The following is a 25,776-nucleotide window of genomic DNA, read 5'->3' as shown; positions in this document are numbered from 1 at the left end:
GCAAAGTAAAGTCTATATTCAAACAAGGTCACTTAAACTCACAAGCTGAATGGTTCCATTATTGCTGGATATGATTTTTTGAAGTATCCAAATATTCTGTAGTCCAGTATTAAAAATTATAACTACAATTTATTGGGAATGTGCAGAATGAAACTTATAAATAGATTGGTGATCATTGCAATCCAGAGGGGCAGACATTAGTTGACTCACTGCCAGAATGGGCCCTTGCTACGCTAGTGGCCACATTTAATTTAAATTGAAGCTGATTTTCAGTGTAACATTTACCTCTAGACTGACCTCCGTAAACGAGCTCAAGAAAGTGAAGATTATTTGAACCATGTGCTACTAGAGGTGGAAAGACTCTGGCCATCCTTTATTGGGGGTCGAAGAATCGCAAAGCAGGTATTGACTTTCCTGGAACAGTTACTACTTAATGATAAACTTATTCATAGTGAAATGGTGCAGTGCTGCCACAATGCTTTATGCCTGTACCAGGTAATTGAAGGAGCTAGCCAGTTAAATAGCAAAATCACTGTTTGCACCTGTGAAACCACCTTAAAAGGTTTTACTACATTGACAGGCGTTCAGTATTTATGTGTAGATTGGAGAGTTGCAGTACTTCAGGAATCTAAGTGAATCCCCAACTCATAGTCACAGGCACCCTTTATCTTGCTACTCTCGTAATATCAAGTACAAATAAGTTTAATCAGTTTCTTCTTATCACTCTCCAATGATTCCCCTTCCTGCACCAACCCTAGGTCGTCTTTGTACACTGCTGGAATTAATTTCTCTTACAACCATACTTTGAAAACTCCAACTCAACTATTTTTTGACTCTCATTCACTGATACATTTCTTGTCCACTAATCTGCTGAGTTATGCATCCACTTCCATGTTTGCCCTTGTCCCCATTTAAAAACATTCTTTCTCACCTTGGCAGTTTACCCTGGTGCACCTCTCATCTCTGCCACCTGAGATTCACAACGTGGAGGAATGGCACCCAGTTGCTTCAGTCATTCACTGCTAATGTGACCAGTGCTTGTAAAGCACTGTTGAGTTCTGCATTCATCTGCCCAGACTGTTCACTGTTTCAAGATCATTTTGGCATGTGAACATGACTCCCAGCATTTCTGTTCTACTGTGAACAATGTTTTTAAACCCCTTGCCCTCCAACCTGACCTTCAATGTAATGTGAGAAATTCATGAGCTCCTTTGTATGTAAGGATAGAACCGTCTGATTACGGCTTTTCCTTGCTTGAGTTCTACAGGCCAAAAGTCTTCTGAGTCCCTGAGGTAAGGCAGCAAATTTGCTTCCCTTGTTTTTTTCCCATAATCAGCAACAGATTCATGGTCTCCATAGACCAGTGGGGTTTTTTTTTGTACTAAATTCAAATTCCACCAACTGCCATGGTGGGGATCCAGGTCCCCAGAAAATTACCTGGATCCGTGAATTCAGGGTCTGGCAATTATACCACGAGGCCATTGCCTCCCTGTCTATCTAATTTTGGCCACGGAATTACTTACTTTGGCTTCTCCTCTTGCTCCCACATCTACCTATGGTATCCCTTATGGATCTACTCCTGACCCCCTCCTATTTCACATCTACATGCTGCCCTTGGGGATGTCATCTACAAACACACAGTTTCCACATATAATGATACCTAACTCTACAACACCATGATCTCTTTTTTTTTTTGACATCTTCGTGGTCTGCCATCCAATATTTGACATAGGAAATTTTCTTCCAACAAAATATCGAGAAGACCAAAGCCATTGTCTTGCTTTCAGTCACAAACACAGTGCCATAACCACCACCATACCTGTTCCTGGTGCCTGAGGCTGTGTAACCTTGGTGTCTTTTTGAAGCCAAGACAAGCTGTCAACCACACTTCAACTTCTGTATATTTGCCCTTGCATCAGAATTTCCAGCTGAAATCCTCATCAATACCTTTGTTGACTTGATTCTTTCAACACAACAATACTCGAATCATTAACCTACTATTAGCTCCTGGTTAAGCAGCAAAATTAGGTTTTCATCCTCTGTCGGTGTGTGTCTCTTCTTCCTTAAGATAGCCCTTAATACCTACCTGTTAAAGATTTCTTCATCTGTCTTGATTTCTTATGCAGTTCAGTTTCAAATTGTCTTGTATGACACAACTGTTCAGTGGCTCGACAAAGATTTTGAGTAATCCGGATTGTTCATATTAAGATGCAGCAGTTTATGCCTTTGTAACAGGAGTCCACACTTTGAAGGTCATTCATGGGAATGTCCTGAGAAGTGTGATAAGATGGGTTTTTTTGTAAGTTATTTGACTTCTGTTATGGAAGACTAAATTCAAAATTATTTTCTAATTTGAGCATGTTTTTAAACCTTTGCTTTCCTACGCTGTTTCGAACAGGACACCACACTTTGTGGTTACGTGGTCCCGAAGGGTTACTTAGCATTATTCGTCGCCTTTGCTGTCCACAGGGATCCTGAAATTTTTGACGATCCTGACGAATTCCAACCTGAAAGATGGTCTGGGAGGTTTGTACTTTCTTAATTTAGCTCTTATAACTTCAATCTTTTGTTTAGCTGTGCTTTGTTGTTGGAAAATTAAATGTTACTAATTTCCATTAATGACGCAGGCGTGGAAATTTAGGACAAAATGAATGAAATGTGCAAATAGTACCAAATTAGGATAGGCAATGAAATTGAGAGGTGACTTGGAACTATAATGAATTACACTGGGTACAAGCAACAATTAATGAAACTTAAAGGAAATAGGTGTAAGGAACTACAAAATTGGAAATATAGGTGCTGCACGTATTCCATGATGTTGAAAAAGTTGGAGAAATGAAAATGATTGATCTCTAACAAGCCCAATATCTCAGCCCCTGATAGTTTTCTTCAGTTCCTTTCAAGTGTTTCAAAGATGAAACAATCACAGTCTGAATGCTGGAAAACCTGACTGAGATGATAGGTACAAGGGAAAAGAGAAGTATCGCAGAGCATCTCAGTCTGATGGAATTCCCATGCTGTTGTAGATTGGACTCCTGTCCTGTTCATGTCCTGGACAATGATGGTATATGCAGGAAGTGCTGAAGCTGGAGCTCTAGATTTAAGATCCAAGTGGTAGCTCACGTCACGTTGTGTATTGGCAAGCTTAGCTTTTCATGTGTGCACATTTCTGGATGTGATACACCTACATCTTAAACTTATTCAGGCAGAGCAGGGATAGGTTACTAGATAATCAAGGAGGACCAAGCAGGTAGTGCAGCAGGCCCCTAAATGTATCTTTCTTCCCAGCTGGAATTTGGTTCTAAAAATTGACCAGAGTGATGGTCCCTTTGCAAATTATAACCAGAGCCAAGTCCATAGCAGTATGACTGGCTCAAATGTTGTAGGCAAGCAAGAGGAAGATTCTGAAATTAATAGTGATGGCTAATGTAGAGCTAAGGTAGTAGAAGTTTCAATAACTACAGATGGGAATCCAAGCTGGAACATTACCAGCCTGTTGTCAGAATGGAGGATGTCACGGCTTGCTGTTTTGGAGAATGAAGAAAAAACAGTTGACACCCATGTCGGCACCAGCATCGTAGGTGAAAAGAGAGCTGAGATACTTCAGGCAGATTGAAGGAGTTGGGAAAGAACCTAGCCAGCAGAATCTTAAAGGTAGTCCTCTCCAGATTACTTGATGTATTGGTTGCTAATAAGTAGAGAAATGGGACGGTCAAGGAAATTAATCTGTGGCTTTGGAAATGGGGCAGGTGAGAGGATTTTGGACTCCTTAAAAATTGGGATCAGTTATGTCGAAGGTTGGATCTTTGCAAACTGTATGGATTAAACATGAACAAGAAAGCTCAAGGACAATCTATTTGATTAGAGTGCCAACAGGGATGTATTTTGTAGGCTAACAACTCAAGGAAGTTAAACAGATTTCTAAGAAATGGAGGTGGAAAAATATAGTGTGGTGACCAGGGGAATTCAGTACCCTAATAGAAATGGGATAGTAATAATATAAAGAGGAGAGATGGGGAACTATTTCTACAGTATATTCGGGAGAACTTGTAGATGACCTTTTTCCAGTCCAATGAAGGAGGCGGCTTTGGTAGACCTGGTTCTAAATAATGTTTGGGACAGGTATCAGTTGAAAAAAGATTTAGGAATTGGTGATTGTCGTATCATAAGGCTTAGATTCACTATGGAAAAGGACAATGAGAAATGGAGTACAAATATTTAATTGGAAAGTAGTCCGTTTCAAAGATTGGTAGGTGAAGCTTTGGTACAGAACATTGCCTGTTTAAAGAGGTGATGGTTTCATTATTGTTGAGGTATGTTCCTACAGAGAAAAGATAGGATTAACAAAGTCAAAGCTTGCGACAAAATAAAGTAAGAGAGGTGAAGCAGCAAATACATAATAAAAGATGGTAGAGGGAGGAGTGGGCCAATTAGGGACCAAACGTAAAGGGGCAGCTGAGCAACTAAATAAGTACTTAACATTTGTGGCAGAGCCAGATGCAATGTTGTAAAATTGGATAGTTGAGACACAGGCTGAACAAAAAATTGAAAGGGTATTAGAAAAGCTGGCATTTCCTAAATTTGGCAATTCATCAGGGAGATGCATAAGCAGATATTGAAAGAAATAAAGGTGGAAATTGCAGATACCAGCTATAATCTTCCAAGTTTCCTTCAATATAAAGTTGGTGCCAGAGGACTGCATGATTTGATGTGACTCCTTTGTTCAAAAATGAATGCAAGGATAAGCATAGCAACTCCTGGCTAGTCAGTGATGGGTAATGTTTGGAAAAGATAATCTGGATTAGATTAACAGTCATATGGACAAGTGTTGATTAAGGACAGTGAAGAAAATATTTAAATAGTTGGATTTTTTTTTATCAGATATGAGAGGATTCATAAGGCTAAGGTGGTGGTTGAAGTCTGTGTGGACCTCCAAAAGTCATTTAGTCAAGCGTCTCAAAACAGGTTTGCAAGCACATTTGAGTAGAATAAAGGGGCTTGGGCAAGATGAATATAAAGTTGGCTGAATGGGTTAAAATGGAACGTCATAGTAAACAATTGATTGCAGGTAAGAGGAAGGCATATAGTGTGGTTCCTAGTAGGTCATTATTAGGATTACTACATTGCTTGGTTAATGACCTAGACTTAGAGTCATAGAGATGTACAGCATGGAAGCAGACCCTTCGGTCCAACCCGTCCATGCCGACGAGATATCCCAACCCAATATAGTCCCACCTGCCAGCATCTGGCCCATATCCCTCCAAACCCTTTCTATTCATATACCCATCCAAATGCCTCTTAAATGTTGCAATTGTACCAGCCTCCACCACATCCTCTGGCAGCTCATTCCATACACGTACCACAGGAACTTGTGAATTATGCATAGCTTGAGGGTGTTGTGAGCTATAGAAGAGGATAGGAATAAGCTTCAATAGGACGTATGAAAGAGACTGGTAAACGGAGTGGACTTGAGACATGAAATTTGATGTGTGAAGTCATCTATTTATATGGGAAGAATAAGATAAATAATGCAATTTTAAAGAGGCTACGGATGCAGACAGACTAGAGGATTTGTGTGTGCAAAATCAGTATCTCACAAACCCACATGTACCACATGGATTGAAAGGGAGCATACATATGTCAATACCACAACATCCACGTTTCTGTCCAAGTCTCTCTCTCGATTTTGCATCACTGCTTTTTTTTTTAATTGCTGGATCAAAATCCATGGAATTATCTTGTTGTTAGTACTGTGGGAGTACCTGTCATTACTTGGGCATCATTGTGGTTCAAGGTAATGACATGCCAACATCTTGGGGGCATTTAAGGGTAGTCCATATAATTACTCACCTCATGAATTAAAGTTGATGTAACAGATTTCATGGTGAACATATCCACACAGATAAAGAGCAGCAATTGTTGCATGTTGAAGTGCACTGCCAGATCAGCAGTCTGAGAGTCTGAAGAAGTACAAATTAAACCTGTATGGGGCTAGGGTGAAAAAAGAAACTTGGTACTGAGTGTGGAATGTAGTGGCCAGGTGACATTGATCTGCAGATAAGAATGATGAGGCTGGTTCCTTGTATCGGGGAACTGAGTTATGTGAGAAGACTGGAAAGACTCGGTGTTTTCAGTCTGGTAGGGAACAGTCTGATAAATATGAAGTTAAGCTTTTGTGCTATTAACGTCTTCAGTCAAACTATGTGTCACAGACTCGACCTACAGAAAAGTATGTTTAGGATAGATTTTGAAAATTCTTCATTTTACAGGTAAACTACTACCAAGCAGAGTAATCAAGTCAATATCCAGAAGAATTTCATAAACAATTGAATGCTACAATAGGGAGTTAATTCTGATCACTCTGGATAGTTTGGCTAAATTGTTAAGATTATTGAAAATCTTGTGAAGAAATTAATTAGGAAAGCATAATTAATTTTGCTAATCCAGCAGTTTACTATTTTTTTAAGAAAAAGTGCTCGAAGAGTGCCAGATCTTTGATATTTCTTTAAATATTAGTAGTTTAAATCTAATTCCATTTGTAACTGTGCTACATTGTTGCTGCAGTAACTGAACATTCAAAAATAGTTCAAGGATGTTTTGAATGAGGTGGGCTTATGCCTGTATTGTCATGTGGAAGGACATAAATTAGGATAGCTATTTCAAACAATGTCACATGATTGCACAAGCCATGAGGCAAATATTATGTAAGATACCATGAAGCCTTCAGAATTGTTGGCCAAGAATGCGGCTTCCTATCATGAGTGAAGAATTTGTTGACTAGCACGCAATCCATGAATAGCCCATTTGTCTCAAGAACCTACAGAGTCCCTTTGAAGAAAGCAGAAGCTTCATTTGTGCTGCTTATTTGGGTGATTTGAGGAATAGTTTCCCTTGTTGACAATTTTCCAGTTCTTTATTAAACTGCTCTAATGTTCACAGTTGAAAGGTTTGACAAAAACTTTCAGCTACTTGTAATTTAAGAGCCAGGCCCCAAATGTATAGAGGAGAAAGTGAGGACTGCAGATACTGGAGATCAGAGTCAAAAAGTATGGTGCTGAAAAAACACAGCCGGTCAGGCAGCATCTGAGCAGCAGGAGAGTCAACGTTTTGAGCATGAGCTCTAACAAAGAGCTCATGCTTGAAACATAGACTCTCCTGCTCCTCAGATGCTGCCTGACTGGCTGTGCTTTTCCAGTACCACACTTTTTAACCCAAATGTGTAGAGACCACATCATCAAGGCCCCAAGCAGTAAAGAATTGAAGAATTTGCAGTGCCACAGTACATTTCATACATTCTGCATGTTCGCAAGTTCCTCACATTCCTTAAAGTACTTGGAAGCAAAGTCACTTTTGTAAGGAAAACAGCCAGCAACCAATTTGGGCACTGCAAGTTCACACATAGCAGTGAGGTGCAAGACAAAATGAGCTACTTTGGTTCACTAAGAGAAGTGCTGGCTAGGAAATCAGGAGCGCTCCTAAGTAGTTCTTTGAATAATTTCAAGGATCTAACATTCACCTACGAGAGAGCATACTTTGGTTTGACATCTCATCTGCAGACTGGCTCTTATCAGCACTTCCTCCATTATGTACTCTGGCTTCAACCTATGCTCAAGATTCTACGTGAGGCATGGGCCAACAATCACCTTGTTGAGAGACAAAGCTATTCTCACTATACCAAAGTTTAAAAGATGAGGTAAATCAATTTCAAAGAGGAGATGTTAATCAGTTCTAAATGAACATGGAAGTTTCTGTATAAAATAACTGACAAGAATGTCGCACTAATCAAGTGATATCACAAGCAATTTTTTTTTAAGTCTTAATAATTAGATGAAGCTTTGAAGACAGCATTTCTATAGACTGCAGCCACTGATGGAGGATTCGATATTCAGGCTAATAGATGAGCTGCCTAATAAGTGGGCTGTTTTGTCTTGAATGTGTGGGTATGGGTATGGACATGGACAGCTTCGTTTATCTAAGGAATTGTGGATGAAAAAGTGAAAAATCTTTCCCAGATTTCATTGGGAAGAGAAGATCTCTGCTTGTCCCAGTTGGAGGTGGGAGTAGATTGATGTGTTGCCTGTAAAGTGGCTCCCACAGTATCCTCATTTACCAGCTCACGCAACTTCTGTAACTTAGCTTATGTACACACATTAACTTGATGCTTTGGAAGTGTCCTAATCAGTATTTCATATATTGTTATAAGATTACTAAAGGTGTTTGGTGCTATCTTGCACTGTACATCTAGTTACAGATGTTATGAGCAATTGACAATAAATTTGCCAATATGTTTCAGGTAATTGGCAAAAGGCCTAGAGTTGCAAAGCTACTGGCTGTTATCTACATATTGGTCTCCTACAGGTCTTCAGGCATGTTCATCTATTTATTCTTTTATGGGATGTGCTTGCTGTTGGCATTTGTTTTCCATCTCCAGTTGTCTTGGAGAAGATGGTAACAAGCTGGAATATAATTGTGTGGCTTGCTCGACTGTTTTAGAGAGCAGTTAAAAATCAAAATGATTGTAGATCAGGAGGTAGATAGACATGTAGGCAAGACCAGATGTGGGTGGGAGATTTCCTCCTGTAAACAGGCATTATTGAACCAGAAGTATTTTATGACAATTGATAGATTCATGGTCACCATTACTAAGAACAATTTTCAGTGCCAATTTTTGTCAATTTTAAGTATCCCCAGCTGCTGTGTCAGGATTCAAAACTGTGTTTGCAGAACATTGGCGTGGGTCTCCGGATTTACAAATCCACTGCCTCCTCAGTAATAGAATTCATCCAACTTTTATGACTTTGTATTTACTGGATTTAGGTCTGTCTCCTTTCTTCCTTGTGTATGTATATGGACTGGTTTGGCTTTTATCCAGATGTTTTTTGGGTCTTCTGATCATTCATTGAAGCTGACGTGATTGTCAGGACTAGACAAATTTCATCCTTAGCCTGTTCGAACCCTGTGATAGACATACTCCTTTTTCGATGATTTTGTTCTGTATAAAATCTGTATGTTGATGTCACAGCTGTGGATGTCCATTAATTATTTACTTTGCTACGCATTGGTTACTATGGTAAAGAAAGCACTTTCCTTTAAATGTCCCAGCTAAGGAAATGCTTTTTGAAGTGTAGTCATCGTCATGTGGGCAAACTTAGCAACAGGTACACCACAAAGTGCCTCAAACAGCAATGAGATGACTGACTGACTGAGTAGCCTTTAATAAGCCAGGTCCAGGTTTGATCAGAGCATCAAAATAATATCTTGCTTCTTATCGAATAGTCTTGATAACTGTTTTCTCAAGCTGAAAGAATAAATCTTAAGGCTGATACCTTTGATAATGCAGCACTGTCTCCAAATTGCCCTAAAGTGCCAGTATAATGAGCTCAAGGATTGGGGCTTGAACTGACGCTCTTCCGACTTGGATGAGCAATTAAAAGAGTGGCAGTTATATCATGTTTATATTAGTGATTTTCATTTCTGTATCCAACAAAAATATTGAAGCATAAAATTGAAGGAAATATAGCTAAAGAAACAACACTGATTATTCTATTAGATGCTAAATGACATAGTTAAAATTATTTCTAAGTGAGCACTAATCAGGTGAAAAGCCTTAGCTCATTCCACTGTTATATTTGAACAGAGGATTAAACTCTTTTTTTCAAACTGTCTTTTAACAGCTGGGAGCAATAAATTGATTTATCTAAAATAAGTCTCTGTTGTTTCAGTACAGGTGCTAACTCGCTTAAAATAAAATTAACTGAGGATGGGATAGAAAGCAGTAGACTATAAGTGGAGGTGGCAAATTTTACATTTCATTACTGCATTGGGATCAGTATGTTCATTATGTAGAATAGAAGATTACGTACGGAGCCACCATTGGCCCCTGTCCGAATGGAGACAAGGTAATTTTTCATGCCCACATGATCCTCAGTTGATCACGTCTAAAAATCCCACAACAGTGTATAGTGTTTTACTTCTTTAGAGTCATATAGCACAGAAACAGACCCTTTGGTCCAACTAGTCCACGCAGACCAAGTTTCCCAAACTAAACTAGTCCCACTCGTCTGTGTTTGGCCCATACCATAGAATCCTTAGTGTGGAAACGGGCATTCCTGCTAGAAAATACATAGCTTTTTAAAGCAGAGATGATTTTAGTTTTAATTGTGAATTCTGTTTGTAGTTTTTGTAAATAGACTTTGCTATTATGAAAGCAGACCATTGCATCGGTCATCATGTATTGTTGAATTAATGGTAGAGCTGCCATTTTGAAATGTAAAACTCCAGTTAGTGCCATCTCTGTCACATGTGGCTGAACATGGCTCACCCCTGCCCACTCAGCGCCCGCCCCCTCAAACGAACCATCAAGAATTGGTTGCTGAGTGTTCCTGTGGCTATTGCTGCAATTGTTCAAGTGTTTGATGCACTCAAACTGTTTAAGTTGGTTGAAAGCAGGTCTGAACATCTTTGTCCTGACCTGATTGTATTATTTTAATAAAGCAGCAGATTTGCGCATTATTTGAGAAGATAACCTGCTGTTCAGACACACGCGATTCTGGTATCGCAATCACGCTGAATGGCTCTTGAGGCCCTCTGAAGTGACCTAGCAAGACATACCTTTGTTCCAAATCTGTTACTGCCAGTGAAGGTAGAGAATTTGTTTTTACTTCTGGTGGTTGTTAAAAATTCAAATGCCGCTTTGGTACTTTAATATAAAAACTGAAATACCAAGCAATCAAGAAGAATAAGGATGCTTAAAATTGCTGCTGTGCCATCCTTAATGCAAAAACAATGCTTGATTGGACCTCGAGGCATGAACAGCCTGTCCTGGGCTTTCAAGGTTTAGATTATAGCTTCCTTTTAGGTGGATCATGGAAAATTACAGTAAAGGAGACAACTTGGTTCATCATACTTGTGTTGGTGCTCATTCTTTAACTTAGAACTGGAACATGCCTGCTCTAGTGCCCCTTTCCAATATCCTCTAATACTCTTCTTAAATACTTAAAATGAAATTAGATTAATAATGTTCGGCAAAGTCACTTTCATTGGTAGCATGAAATTGGAAAACTACCCTGCAGTTTCTATCTCAATAAGCCCTTCTGATAAAATGTTCTATGTTCTAATAATCTGCTCTGCAGGGAAAAAAAGTATCCTTTTTCTACAATAATGCCAAACAACTTATTTTTTTTAGGGAAGTCTTTAGAAATTTGAATTTTAAACAAATTGTAGATGCACCCTTTTTCCCTACCAAGTTTATTTTGCTTAGCTCAACTAGTGACAGAGGACTCCGGGGACCTGATCCCTCTTATCATTTGATAAAAGGTTTATTGGAATCAAGCATTTGGACAGGTTTAAGGGAGCTTGCTCTCTATTTTCCTTTCCTTTGCTAGGCAAAAGCAAATGTGCTATTACCATACATTGGTATACACTCCATTGCTCACAAGTTGGAGAAAGTGAGTACTGCAGATGCTGGGGATCAGAGTCGAAGAGTGTGGTGCTGAAAAAGCGCAGCATCCAAGGAGCAGGAGAATCGACGTTTCAGGCATAAGCTCTTCATCAGGAATGAGGCTTGTGGGCTGAGGGGGTTGAGAGATAAATGGGAGGGAGTGTGGTTAGGGGAAAGGTAGCTGGGACTGCGATAGGTAGATGAAGGTGGGGGTGACAGCGATAGGTGGAAGGGAAGATGGACAGATAGGACCGTTTAAGAGGGCGGTGCCGAGTTGGAAGGTTGGGACTGCGATAAGGTGGGTGGAGAGGAAATGGGGAACCTGGTGAAATTGCATTGATCCCATGTGATTGGGATATGGTTGTTCAAAAGTTGCCCTAATACAAGAAACTGAGTTGCTATTGACATCTAGCTCCATTGTATCTCATGAAATCATGAATGAGTCCAAGATTGAACAACCATCCAATTATACATGGATTACATGATTGGATTTAGCAGCCCAGAAAAGCAGCTTAGTGGGATAGCTTTGAGTTTCGAGCTGAATGACTTGATAATTTCTTTTGTACCAAAGTGAAAAGAGGATTCCAACAAGAGATTTTTGCCTGCCTGAAGGATTTTATTTCCGCATTCCCTTCTGGTTCTACACTGATGTTCGAATGAAAACATAAAAATCTGGGAATATTCTTCCACATCTTCTGCAGTTTTGAAAGGGACCATCCCACTCAGGCTTAAGAAGGCAAAGGACACAGAAGTCAGAGTATAACAGCACCTCATCTTTTGATCAAGAACTTCTAATAACTTAGATTCAACACAGATTCCAGAAATGTCTGATCATAATGATCACTCCCTTTTTTTGGAGGGGGACAGCAGATGCTAGTAATACATCTTCTATCACAGTTTCCCTTCTCTTGAGATGTGTGTTTTATTCTTACCCAATTACTGCTCCCTTTTACCTTGCACTAGCATCCTTTGTCTTCCATTTATAAAATGCCTTTTTCCTCTCGACATCCATTTTTCATGCTTCTGTATCTATAGCTGATGAATCATAGAGAATCATAGAGATGTACAGCATGGAAACAGACCCTTCGGTCTAACCCGTCCATGCCAACCAGATATCCCAACCCAATCTAGTCCCACCTGCCAGCACCCGGCCCATATCCCTCCAAACCTTTCCTATTCATATACGCATCCAAATGCCTCTTAAATGTTGCATTTGTACCAGCCTCCACCACATCCTCTGGCAGCTCATTCCATACACGTACCACTCTCTGTGTGAAAATGTTGCCCCTTAGGTCTCTTTTATATCTTTCCCCTCTCGCCCTAAACCTATGTCCTCTAGTTCTGGACTCCCCGACCCCAGGGAAAAGACTTTGCCTATTTATCCTATCCATGCCCCTCATAATTTTGTAAACCTCTATAAGGTCACCCCTCGGTCTCCGACGCTCCAGGGAAAACAGCCCCAGCCTGTTCAGCCTCTCCCTGTAGCTCAGATCCCCCAATCCTGGCAACATCCTTGTAAATCTTTTCTGATCCCTTTCAAGTTTCACAACATCTTTCCGATAGGAAGGAGACCAGAATTGCATGCAATATTCCAACAGTGGCCTAACCAGTGTCCTGTACAGCTGCAACATGACCTCCCAACTCCAGTACTCAATACTCTGACCAATAAAGGAAAGCATACCAAACACCGCCTTCACTCTCCTATCTACCTGCAACTCCACTTTCAAGGAGCTATGAACCTGCACTCCAAGGTCTCTTTGTTCAGCAACACTCCTTAGGACCTTACCATTAAGTGTATAAGTCCTGCTAAGATTTGCTTTCCCAAAATGCAGCACCTCGCACTTATCTGAATTAAACTCCATCTGCCACTTCTCAGCCCATTGGCCCATCTGGTCCAGATCCTGTTGTAATCTGAGGTAACCCTCTTCGCTGTCCACCACACCTCCAATTTTGGTGTCATCTGCAAACTTAATATGGTTGCTACCTGCCCTGTATTTTCTGTTTTTATTTGAAAGAAGCATTTATTTAATGATGAGTCTTAGCTTGGCTCAGAGGTAAAAAGTTTGTGGTTCAAACCCCATTGTAGGTCACTATCAAGACAAGAAAAATCAACTTCCTGCTTGTCATTAACTAACCATACCATAATCTTGTGCTGTATGTCGAAGAAGTCACTTTCAATAAGCAAAGATAGTATTTGACCATTGATGTATGGGTGCATAATCAACAATTACCTGAGAGGCATTCTCCTGTTAAGTGCACAGGATCAGCTGAGTCTGCTGATTTGATTTACAGTAACGCTACTCTAATCTTTCAGTTGAATCTGACAGATGCTTTACACAGGAAGTTGGTTGAAGGTTGCAGCTTGACTGAGTATGAGTCAGATGTGAGTCACAGCTTCCTGGGAGGATAGATCAATGTGCTACACTGTTAAATTAATGAACAGCAAAAAGCTTTTGAGTAAAATATTATCATGAGAAGAGCTCCTCTGAGTAAAACAAAATGGTTGTGGCAGAAAACTCCACTTGGAAATGAATTTTTATTTTAAATTGTTTTGTACATCAGTGACATAATGACAGTGCAGTTCGAGGCTAAAGATGAGGGTGAAATTTTGTACATTCCATTCTGGTCATTGCTTAAAGAAATTTGAAGTTTGTCTCGGTGAAATCAAAGGACAGTGGACCTGCATCTAGTCCATCACTAGATCAAGTAGCCCGCAATAATTGATGATCAAATTCACATTCAGATTTCTCCTTGTCATTTCAAACATTGCACTTTCCAGGGTTTAAACTGATAGAGGTGGATAAGGATAGAGAAGGTGCATGCTGGAGAAACAGTGTTAAATTTATTCTGTTAACATTGGTCAATTAACTGTACTTGTGCAGAACGCTCATTTTTCTGATTATTTGAAAAGGGAGTTATCCCCAACATTTCACCCTCAATCAGTTTCGGAGCAAATCTCATCATTATTTTGTTGTCATCTCTCGCCCTCTCTTAACCCCCCCTCGTCTGTGTGTATGCACAAATGATAGATGGGACTTGGTTTCATGCCTCAATTAATACTAAGCTGTGCGATAAAGTTACTCTCCTCAGATTAATAAACTCACCGAGGAACAGACCTTAAAGATTGGGGAAGAAAGGCAGGCTGTGTGAGAATCCATAATACAGGTGGTGGGTTCATTACTGCATTCTTTCAGAAACTAGAGATAAATTAAAGCTGTAGGGGGAAGATTGAACCTGAAAAATAATGGGGATCCGAAGATGGAGAGAGTTGTCCTAATGAAAGACTCTAGGATTATTACTTTGAGGTGATATTTTACAAGATTAGTCTAAATTTATAGTTGCAGTTACTGTTTATTACTTTCCTTTACAAACATGGCTGGCATGAGGTTCAGAGGCTTGGGCTGTTGCGGGGAAATACCAAGAGAATTGTGCCTGCGTTAATGCAAACTACTCAAATCTTTAGGCCCAATTTTAACAAGGGCTAAGGGGACAGCATCAGTCTTCCATTTGTTGGCCTAAGAGGCTAGAATCATTTCAAATTTTAGGCCTCATTTAAAGACATTAAACCTGCGGGAGGAGGGACTTGAGTTATCATGGAGAAAGTTTGGATCAGAAATTGGCTGGCTGAAAGAAAACAGAGGGTGGTGGTTGATGGAAAATGTTCATCGTGGAGCTCTGTTACCATTGGTGTGCCACGAGGAACAGCTACTGCTGTTTGTCATTTTTATAAATGATCTGGATGTGGGCGTAGAAGGATGGGTTAGTAAATTTGCGGATGACATTAAGGTAGACAGAGTTGTGGGCAGTGCCAAAGGGTGTTGTGGGTTACAGAGGGATGTAGATAAGATGCAGGACTGGGCTGAGAAGTGACAAATGAGTTTAATGCAGAAAAGAGTGAGGTAGTTCACTTTGGAAGAAGTAACAGAAATGCAGAGTGCTGGGCTGATGGTAAAATTCTTGGCAGAATAGATGAACAGAGAAATCTGTGTCCCAGGTGCATAAATCCCTGAAAGTTGCCAGCCAGGTTGATACAGTTGTTAAGAAGGCATATGGTGTGTTGGCGTTTATTGGTAAGGGATAGAATTTCAGAGCCGCAGAGTTATGCTTCAGCTGTACAAGACCCTGGTAAGGCTGCACCTGGAGTACTGCGTACGGTTCTGGTCACCACGTTATAGGACGGGTATAGGTTTAAGATAAGAGGGAAAAGATATAAGAGACCTAAGGGGCAACTTTTTCACGCAGAGGGTGGTACGTAGGCTGCACCTGGAGTACTACGTACGGTTCTGGTCACCACGTTATAGGACGGGTATAGGTTTAAGATAAGAGGGAAAAGATATAAAAGAGACCTAAGGGGCAACTTTTTCACGCAGAGGGTGGTACGTGTATGGAATGAGTGCCAGAGGAAGTGGTGGAGACTAGTCCAATTGCAACATTTAAAAGGCATCTGGATGGGTAAATGAATAGGAAGGGTTTGGAGGGATATGGGCCGGGTGCTGGCAGGCAGGACTAGATTAAGTTGGGATATCTGGTCAGCATGGACAAATTGGACCGAAGGGTCTGTTTCCGTGCTGTACATCTCTATGACTCTATATCGGGGTAGTTTCTTTACTCTGAAGTAGAAGCGTGGAACGGCCTGCCTGCAACAGTAGTAGACTTGCCAACATTAAGGGCATTTAAATGGGCATTGGACATATGTAAAGATAATGGAACAGTATAGGTTAGATGGGTGTCAGATTAATCTCACAGGTCAGCACAGCATCAAGGACCTAGAACTACCCCTCTTAGGCCAGGCCAGATTGCGCAAGCAATTTTAATTGAAATATTCAAAATTGAGACATTTTTAACTAATAAAAATAACTGTTTCCATTAGCCCAAGGTTCAGTAACAGAGTGCAAAAGAACCAGACACGCAGATAGCAAGTGGGAAAGCAGGGAGAGAGGTTAGTTGGCTACAAGAACAATGGTTGGGTCTCAGCCACCACCACCTCTTCTCTCCACCCCTTTTTCCCCCCCCCCCCCCAACATCCCGCATCCCAATGCCCACTGCTTTGATCAAGCACTGGGTGTCTATGAACAAGCATTCTCCACCCTAAGAATCTGCAAGCAACTCCGCATGGATTTGTTTCCAAAATAGCAAATCCCCACCCTGGTCTCTCACTGGGTTATCACCATTAGTGTGCCCTCTCACTTGGTGTCTTCAGTTGGTGGCAGTGTAGGAAGGTCAGCCATGTGCCTTGCTGCCACAGATTATTCAGAGTGCAGGTAAGAAAGGGATACAGTTTCCACTTGCCATTAGATGCAACTTTGCCATAAAACTCACCACGTGAGAGAGCACTAAATTTTGCTCATTAAATCCACCGCACAGAAACTGATCATCCGCTTCAAATAATCTGTTTGTGTTTGTTACAAACCACTCTCGCTGCGTCCCTTTACTCGCTATCTTTTAGTAGAATGTCCATTTTATGCATTAACTGTTTATATCCATGTGTTGATAAAGCCAGTGTGTTCTGTGAAAAGGCTTGCAGTTTGGTTTTGTTTAGTAAAAGCCATTTTCTGCTCTACAAAGTGAGCTCACTGCATTTTTGCACTTTCTTGTCAGTTCTCTCCTGTTCATTTTGGGTAGGACTGATAACTGCAGTGCAGTTTGGACGTTATAAAATTTGATGTCTGATTTTGGTTTTTGTCGTTAATCTTGGAGACCTGTGCCAAAAATGTAAACAAAATTTTCATTCTATCATTAATTTCACTCATTATCCCCTGTCTCAGCCATTTGATATCTGACACAGTGTAGAGGAAAGTTGTTCAATCATCTATAATCCCAGCATGAGTGTGCCAGGTGGAAGCAACAGTTGCTGAAAGTGACACGAATGACTGATCATGTCATACAAGCATATGAATCAGTAAGAACCCATCATCTGTCATTAGTTTTCCATAAGAAGTAAACAGGACAGTTTAAAAAACAGTCAAGCAGAGCTGGAGTAGGTCTTTGGCTAATCATTCTCTTCCTTCCCTTAGATTAATGTGAGATTCTAGACAGCAGGATACAATTAGCACCTATTAGTCGGAAATACAGAAATCAAGCCCCTTAATTTCCTCTGCATCTTGCAGTGTGGTCCACATCTTGTACTGTGTTGCTGTGATCAAATGCGCTTTATCAGACAAATTGTTGAGATGAGTGGGAGACTGTTTGAAGGAGTCATGATTATGCAGTTGCACAATATGCCCAAAGACACATTGTCCCATGTTTAACTTCCTGCGTAAATTAAAGTTGACAACGTGCCAATATATTTGTGTACTCACGATAAAAACAGTTGTTTTCATCTCACAGCAGGGTGATATCTGTAGCAAACTACAGTAAGTACAGGATAGCTATATCAATCACACTGCATGTATAAAATCAATCCCAGTCAAATGCTACATTGGGATCTGCCTGCATGGTTGACAGGTAAAATATGCAATCATTTCCATTCTGGCTGAGAGTTATGGTATCACCATTTACAGTCACCTTTTCAGATGAGGTGTAAAACAAAGCTTTGTCTGCTTTCCCAGCCAAAGCATGATTCAGAGAACATTTGTTTATCCAATGCCTTGACTATCATTTATCCCTCATCCAGTGCCTTAAATTACATTTATCTGGTCATTGCTTTTTATTTATTCAAAGGATGTGTGCATTTCTGGGTAAGCCAGCATTTATTGCTCTTGAGAAGGGAGTTGTAAGCTGCCTCCTTGAACCACTGGTCCTTGAGTGTAGGTTCACCTGAAGTGCTGTTAGAAAGAAATGGCCAGATTTTGACACTGACTATGAAGCAGTGACATTGATTCAAAGTCAGAATGGGTGTGACTTTGAGAGGAATTTTCAGGTAGTGATATTCCATTGCAGCTGCTGCCCTTATCCTTCGCAGTGGGAGATGTGTGTTTGTAAGGTGTTCATGGAGGAGCCCTGGTGAGTTGAATAGCAGGTCTAGTAGATGATAACTTGCTCCTGCCACTACGTCGTTGGTGAAATAAGTGAATGGAAGGTGGTGGATAGTATGTCAGTCACATGGCTTGCTTTGTCATCAAGTCATACAGCACGGAAACAGACCCTTCAATCCGACCACTGCATGCAGACTTGGTGTTTGAGTGTTGATGAACCTATCCGAGAAAATGGAAGTCATTCCATCAAATTTGGCCTTGGAGATAGTGGACAGGCATTGGAGAGTCAGGAGGCGAATTACTTGCTGTAGAATTCCTAGTCTCTGACCTACTCTTCTAGTCACTGCATTTATATGGTTGGTCAGTGGTAAACCCTAGGATGTTGATGCTGAGGATTCAGTGCTGGTAATGCCACAGAAAGTCATGGGGCAATGGTTAGTTCCTCTCTTGTTGGAGATGGTTTTTGCTGACACTTGTGCAGCTTGAATGTGATCCATCATGTGTCGGGCCCTAGCTACTGTTCATGTCACTTCATATGGGCATAAGCTGCTTTGCTACCTAAGGCATTGTGTTTGGTGCTGAACATTGTGCAATCATCGGCGAACATCCCCACTTCTCAATGTATGATTTGAAGGGAAAGTCGCCAATGAAGGAACTGAAGATGGTTGGTCCTCGGACACAACTGTGGGAACCTGAGGAACTCATGCAAAGTTGTCCTGAGACTGATTGATGACCACCAACAACTACAGCCATCATGCTAGGTATGACCAGTACAACAAACAGCTTCCCTGATTTCCAATGTTAAATACATTCCCCCTAAACCTTTTCTCCTTGTTGCTTGCAGTATGAAATTAATTTTAAAATTCTGGAAACTCTCAGCTGGTCTAAAAGGATTGATGAATTTATGTTGAAAATGAAGTTAAAACTGAGAAATGTAAGTAATTATTATCTTATTTTACAGAAATGCTGGTCAAGAAAAGCTGTTGTGCTGTTTTGGAAATGGATCTAGAAACTGTATTGGTATTGATCTGAACAACGTGATATTGAAGGTATTTAAATTACATGAAACAGTAGCAAAAGAGACTAATACATGAGTATTAATGCCAATGAATAAAACTTGTCATCACTTGTTGCTAATTTTAGATTAGATTCCCTACAGTGTGGAAACAGGCCCTTCGGCCCAACAAGTCCACACCGACACCCAGACCCGTTCCCCCAACTAATGCACCTAACACTACGGGCAATTTAGCATGGCCAATTCACCTAACCTGCACATCTTTGGACTGTGGGAGGAAACCGGAGCACCCGGAAGAAACCCACGCAGACACGGGAGAATGTGCAAACTCCATATAGACAGTCGCCGAGGCTGGAATCGAACCTGGGACCCTGGTGCTGTGAGGCAGCAGTGCTAACCACTGAGCCACCGTGCCGCCCCCATTCTTATTTTATAAAACTTTCTTAAAGTTTCGTTCATTTGGTAGCACTTGGGCTGAGTCAGTGGGATATGTGTTCACGTGCTATCTATAGAATTCCGTCCTTAAGTCCGAGCTGTCATCCCGGTCATGTTGAGTGTCTGTTTCATTGTTCATTCAGTAAACCCTCTGAAGAAATAAGACAAGGACTCTCATTGTTCACACTTGGAATAGAGAGAGTTTTCTGGTATCTAGCTGACATTCCACCCTCCAGTATCCTCAAAAGATTAAAGATTATGGAGGAAGGCAGGAGAATCAGTTGTGATGAAATGGTAGAGCAGATTCAGTGGGCTGAATGGTCTAATTTTGCCCTTATGCCTTTTGGTCTTAAGCAATCCCACACAAAAAGAAAGATAAATGTATTAATCTAAATACTGCCTGTGCACTCCTGTGCAAAACACAGCTATCACACATTTGCTTAACATGTTACAATACTCTAAAAGTAATTTGGGAGATTTGAGTGATTAGGAATGCCAGTAATTGGTTTGCTCCGAAGTTTGCCAAAAATAGTCATTCTACTTACTGTTTTAGCTAAGTGCAAACCAAAATTATTTATTTAAATACATAAGATAACAAGACTTTTCCTCCCAATGATTTGACTGAAAGTTGATAGCATTAAAATGGTGACTTTTTAAATCCATGATTCAGTATTCTTTGACAAAGCTTTGTGATGTAAAACATTATTAGCAAATCTCAACAAAGTCCCTGCCACTTGAAGGTTATGTTTGAAAGGATCATTTGCTTGTAAGTGATAAGTTTTATTCATTGGCATTAATACCTCTTTCAAAATTATTGGTTATAGACTGCTGAGTGCTCCATTTATTTCAGATAGAAATATTCGAGTTTACTCATTTTAAGGCTCGCTATCCTAAAAAGGTCTATTTGTGACAGACTTCACTTCCATTTATTCTACAGTTTGGACTGCGGAATCAATTGCTACAAACACTATCTCCAGATTTCCTCATTGTTATTCAACCTTTGTCAGGTTTTGCTGAGCTTTTCCAACCAGCAAAAATACTCGTGATTTGAGAAAACTGCCTCTTAAACTGATATTTTAACACTCTGTCTGTCTTTAAAGTGTGTTTTAACAAAGAGTGTATTTTAACAAAGAAACTTTTAATCCGAAGCCATTAAAGTTATTGCCAGTAAAATTTTAAACTAACGATGAACAAAACTACATTTGAAATTTTCGTGGGAAAAATTAAAGTACAAGTACAAATGACTAAAATGTAGAATTCTGTTTAGCAGCCACTCAAGGCCAACTGGTTGATTAAAAAGATCTTTTGATTATACTTTACAGCTGCCACTGTGTATAGTAGACAAAATATGTCTGCACAAACATACTGACAATAAGAAGTGAGAGCACTGTTTAAGAAACAGATTGCCCATGGTCCTGTTCAGAGTGATGCTTATGACTCCTTGTTTGGCCAAGATGACTTTCTTTACAAGCAATGCAACATAGAATCATAGAATCCCTAACGTGTGGAAACAGGCCATTCGGCCCACTGAACTTACGTTGACCTCCAAAGGGCATCCCACCCAACTACTTTATCTCTGTAACCCTGCATTTCCCATGGCTAATCCAGTTAACCTACACACTCCTTGACCCTTTGGGTAATTTAGCATGGCTGGTGCACTCAAACTGGAGCACCCAGAGAAAATCCATGCAAACACAGGAAAAATTTGCAAACTCCACACAATCACCCAAAGGTGGAATTGAATCCAGGTCCATGGTGCAGTGAGGAAACAGTGCTAACCACTGAGCCACCCATTCTTTCACTGTCAAATTAGTCAGATCTTTTAAATAACACAACAGGCATTAGGGTTTGAATGCATTACTCCTGTTCCTATATATCCCTAGTCTGTGGTGTCCTTGCCTGTTCTTTTATCTTTGTTCAATAGTCTGTTGGGTTTTAGTCCTTAATATCTAAAGATGCTTCTTTGCTGATGCTCTCCTTTTCTACACCTTACCCACAAGGGAGGTGAGTTATTTAGTGCAGAATTCCTAGTCTTTGACCTGTAGCTACAATATTTGTATGGCTGGTCCAGTTAGTTTTTAGCTATTAGTAATTCACAGGGCAATGATAATGCCAGTGAATATATTGGAGATGCCCATTGCCAAGTGCTTGTGGCATAAGTGTTACTTGGCACTTATCAACCCAAACCTGGATATTGTCCAGGATATGTTACACAAGGACACTGACCGCTTCAGTATCTGAGGTACCTTGAATGGTACTGAATATTGTGCAGTCATGACAAACATCCCCACTTTTGACATTATAAGACCATAAGGTATAGGAGCATAGAGGGAAGCTCATTGATTGTAGTAGTTAAATATGGTTGGCGCTATGATGCTATTAGGAACCATTCCTACGTTGATGTCCTGGTGCTAAGATGTATTACCACCAACAACCATAACCATCTACCTTTGTCCGAGGTATGACTTTATCCAGTGGAGAGTTTTCCTCCTGATTCCCATTGACTCCAGTTTTACTTGAACTCCTTGATGGCATATTTTATCAAATGTGGCATTGATTTAAAGGGCAATCAATCTTGCCTTACCTCAGGAATTCAGTGTAGTGTTTGGTGTTGAGAGTGTGGTGCTGGAAAAGCACAGCAGGTCAGGCAGCATCCGAGGAGCAGGAGAATCGACATTTCGGGCATAAGCCTTTCATCAGGATTCCTGATGAAGGGCTTATGTCCGAAACTTCGATTCTCCTGCTCTTCTGATGCTGCCTGACCTGTGCTTTTCCAGTACCACACTCTTCAGTCTGATCTCCAGCATCTACAGTCCTCACTTTCTCCCAGTGTTATGTTTGGGCCAAGGCTGCAATGAGATCAGATATGGAATGGTCTTGCTGAAGCCAAAACTGAGTTTCAGCAAACAAGTTATTCCTTTGCAAGTGCCACTTGATAACCCTGTCGATGTGCCAATCCATCACTTTGCTGATGATTGAGAATATATTAATAGGGTGGTATGTAGCCCATTTGACTTGTCCTGCCTCTTTTGCGCAGGACATAGTCAACTTTTCCCAATATTGGGGAGATGCCAATGCTGTAGCTGTACTGGCTAGAGGAAGGTTTGCTATGGAGTTCTCCAGGTGTCGATATTAGGACCTTGCTTTTTATAAAATGGTTTAGATCTTGATGTACAGGGACCAATTTCAAAGTGTGCAGATGAGACAAAACTAGGAAGAATTGTGAACTGTGAGGAGGATAGTGTAGAACTGCAAAAAGACTTTGACAAGTTGGCAGATTGGCTGATAGGTAGCAGACGAAGTTCAGTGCACTGAAGTGTCGTGATACACCTTTGTACAAAGAGCATGTAAAATAAGGGGTATTATTTGAAATATTGTGTATGTATACATAATTCATTCCACATTGTAGACTGGCTAGTGAAAGCATACAGTAATCTAGACTTCATAAAGAGAGGCATTAGAGTCAAGTGCAGGGAAAGAATGATGAACTTAATTAACACTGGTGGGATCTGAGTACTGTGTAGTTTCTGGATGCCACACTATGGGAAAGATATGAATGCATTGGAGAGAATGCAGAGAGGTTTATGAAAATGGTTCCATGGATGAAAAGCTTAAATTATGAGGAAAGATTGGAAAAGCCAAAAATGTTTTCCATGTAGAGGATAATGTTTCAAATCGTGAGGGATATGGCTAGAGCGATAGGAAGAAAATGTTCCCACTCTTAAATGGATCAAGAACCAGAGCCATAGTTTTAAAGTGTTTTGCAAAAACAAAACAAATGCAAGGTGAGGAAAAGCTTCTTCATGTTGTGAGTAATTAAGGTGTGGAATGCAATGCTTACAACTGTAGTTGAGACTGGTTCAATTGAGGCATTCAGGAGGGCATTGGATGATTATTTAAATAGAAACAGCATACATGGGTATAGGGAAAAGGCAGAAGACTGGCATTCTGTTAAAATGTTCAGACAGTTGGTGTAGACATGATGGACCAAATGGCCTTCTGCACCATAATGCGATGATTCAGTGCCTTTAGCCATTTCTTGATGCCTTGTAGAGTGAATCAAATTGGTTGAAGACTGGCATCTGTGATAATGAGGATTTTGTGAGGAGGGTGAGATGAATTATCTACTTGGTGCTTCTGGCTGAAGATGGGCTAAATACTTTAATCTGTCTTTTGCACTGCTGTGCTGGCTAACTCTATGATTGAGGGTAGCAATATTCCACATTCCAACTGAGAGATCTTTTAGCCCTGTATCTAGTCGTCATCTGCTTCTGTGCACATTCCACTCTTACATAGTATTTTTCTGGTATCAATAAATTTCTATACTACTGGGATCTGTTCTTCAAAGGATCATGTCAGTAAGATGAACAGACTGATTGTGTTCTGACTAAGTATATGTAAGGATTTGGGAATTCATACTGGTCATCACTGTTCCCTCAAAGCTGCCTGGCTGCTCGGAGTTCCATGCATGCAGGTACGCTGACTTCCAGTTCTGGGAATTGTCATGCACGAACCTTGGAGTTCGCTGCAAAAAAATAATTAGAGGGAAAGTATCTGGTCCTGTAGGACAAGATAGAAATCATGATGCAGAGATTCAGTTCAACCTTTCAGGTATTTGGCATTTATTCCCCACATGAGCAGATGGCCCAAACTAATGGCAGTGTTTAATGAAGGTAATGGGGGTCCACCCAGAGCCCTGTTTCACCTCCTTTCTGGGTACACTTTCTGAATAGAGTGCCATTTCTCTTTCCTTACATTCTTACCTTTCCTTTCTTTAAAACACTTAAAAGAATTTTTAAAAAGGCAAGTTTTATGGGATGTAAGCATAACTGATGCTTAGTGTGTGTTAAATCTCAGGATTCATTGTGAAATATGGAGCTGACTTAACTGGCAATGGATCACAGAATTGGATGGCCGATGTTTACGTAGTAGATTCTATACACTAGCACAAGGACTGTACCAACAAACCTTCATCTGATAAGAAATGAAAACTGGTGACATCTGTATGTTTGAAATAAGAACTCCAACCGGTTTAATCTTTCCTGATAGAGGCATCCAGTTTAGTCTGCTAACATTCTCGTAAATCTTTTGTCAAAGTTTTAATATTGTTTTTATGGTATGGATAGCAATGTGGTACTTTAAGGATGGTGTAACTATGGTTCTGTATATAAATGCAGAATTATCACTCTGCATTTGTATTGTCTTCCTCAAGAAAAAGAACACCACAACTTTGTTTGCACTTTTTATGGCCTTGCTAACTACTTTTGCTACTCCTAGTGATTTATGTATCTGTATTTCCAGATTTTCTTTGCTTCTCAAACTCATGTAGTGTCTTCCTTATTTCTTTTGCCAAGTTAATAATTTTCAGTAACCAAATTAGCACGAATATAATGGCCCATAAATGTCACTCTACCCTTTATACATAGCAGCCAAAAGCACCATATCTCAATTATCAGTCCTGTGGAAAGGCAAGATGTACTGGCAATTTGACAAAGTTTTTATTTTGCAAATTTCTCCTTAGTTTCTCAGAGTAATTGAGGAAGCTGTGGTGGACCTTGGTCATCTATGATACATCACTGTAATATTCTGCGTTCTTTCACTTTTGAAGGAAGCAACATCCAAACATTTTGTGAAAGCCCTCAATACTTAACTAGTTGCACAGTTAATATTATAGGTTTACTTGTTCTAGTATTGAGCAAGTAACCCATCTTTGTAAGTCTTGGTCTCAGTTGCAAAGAAAAATATCCATTCTCCTTACTATACTGTCATCTGTCACTTCTACATGCAGTTTTACTTCCTGTCCCATCCCATAGCTTAAATAGGGTCTGCACTTTCGGCTCAATGGTCAAATGCATCTACACAAGAACAAGTTGGTCGAAGATGAGGACTGAGGCTTCTCCACTACATGCTAGATCCCATATCTGTTTAACTTGCAGTTACACTCACCTGTCCTTCGGGATTGACCAACTCTA

General features: G+C 40.3%; 1 protein-coding gene across 7 annotated transcripts in view; it reads left to right on the top strand.

The window, feature by feature from the left end:
* Nucleotides 1–25,776, top strand: part of LOC122564829 (beta-amyrin 11-oxidase-like) — a 119,983-nt gene that overhangs the window by 84,744 nt on the left and 9,463 nt on the right. For 5 of the 7 annotated variants that reach the window (XM_043720144.1, XM_043720137.1, XM_043720167.1 and 2 more), the window contains 3 exons: nucleotides 292–402; nucleotides 2,399–2,526; nucleotides 19,316–19,403. In XM_043720144.1, the coding sequence (XP_043576079.1) occupies nucleotides 292–402; nucleotides 2,399–2,526; nucleotides 19,316–19,403 (327 nt within the window). Of the gene's footprint in view, nucleotides 1–291; nucleotides 403–2,398; nucleotides 2,527–19,315; nucleotides 19,404–25,776 lie in introns of those variants that run through there. The other 2 variants (XR_006316022.1, XM_043720149.1) reach the window with 2 other exon arrangements.

This window comes from Chiloscyllium plagiosum, chromosome 2, assembly GCF_004010195.1.
Source record: "Chiloscyllium plagiosum isolate BGI_BamShark_2017 chromosome 2, ASM401019v2, whole genome shotgun sequence".
NCBI lineage: Eukaryota > Metazoa > Chordata > Chondrichthyes > Orectolobiformes > Hemiscylliidae > Chiloscyllium > Chiloscyllium plagiosum.
The sequence above is the reverse complement of the archived record's forward strand: the minus strand, read 5'-3'. Positions and strand labels throughout refer to the sequence as shown.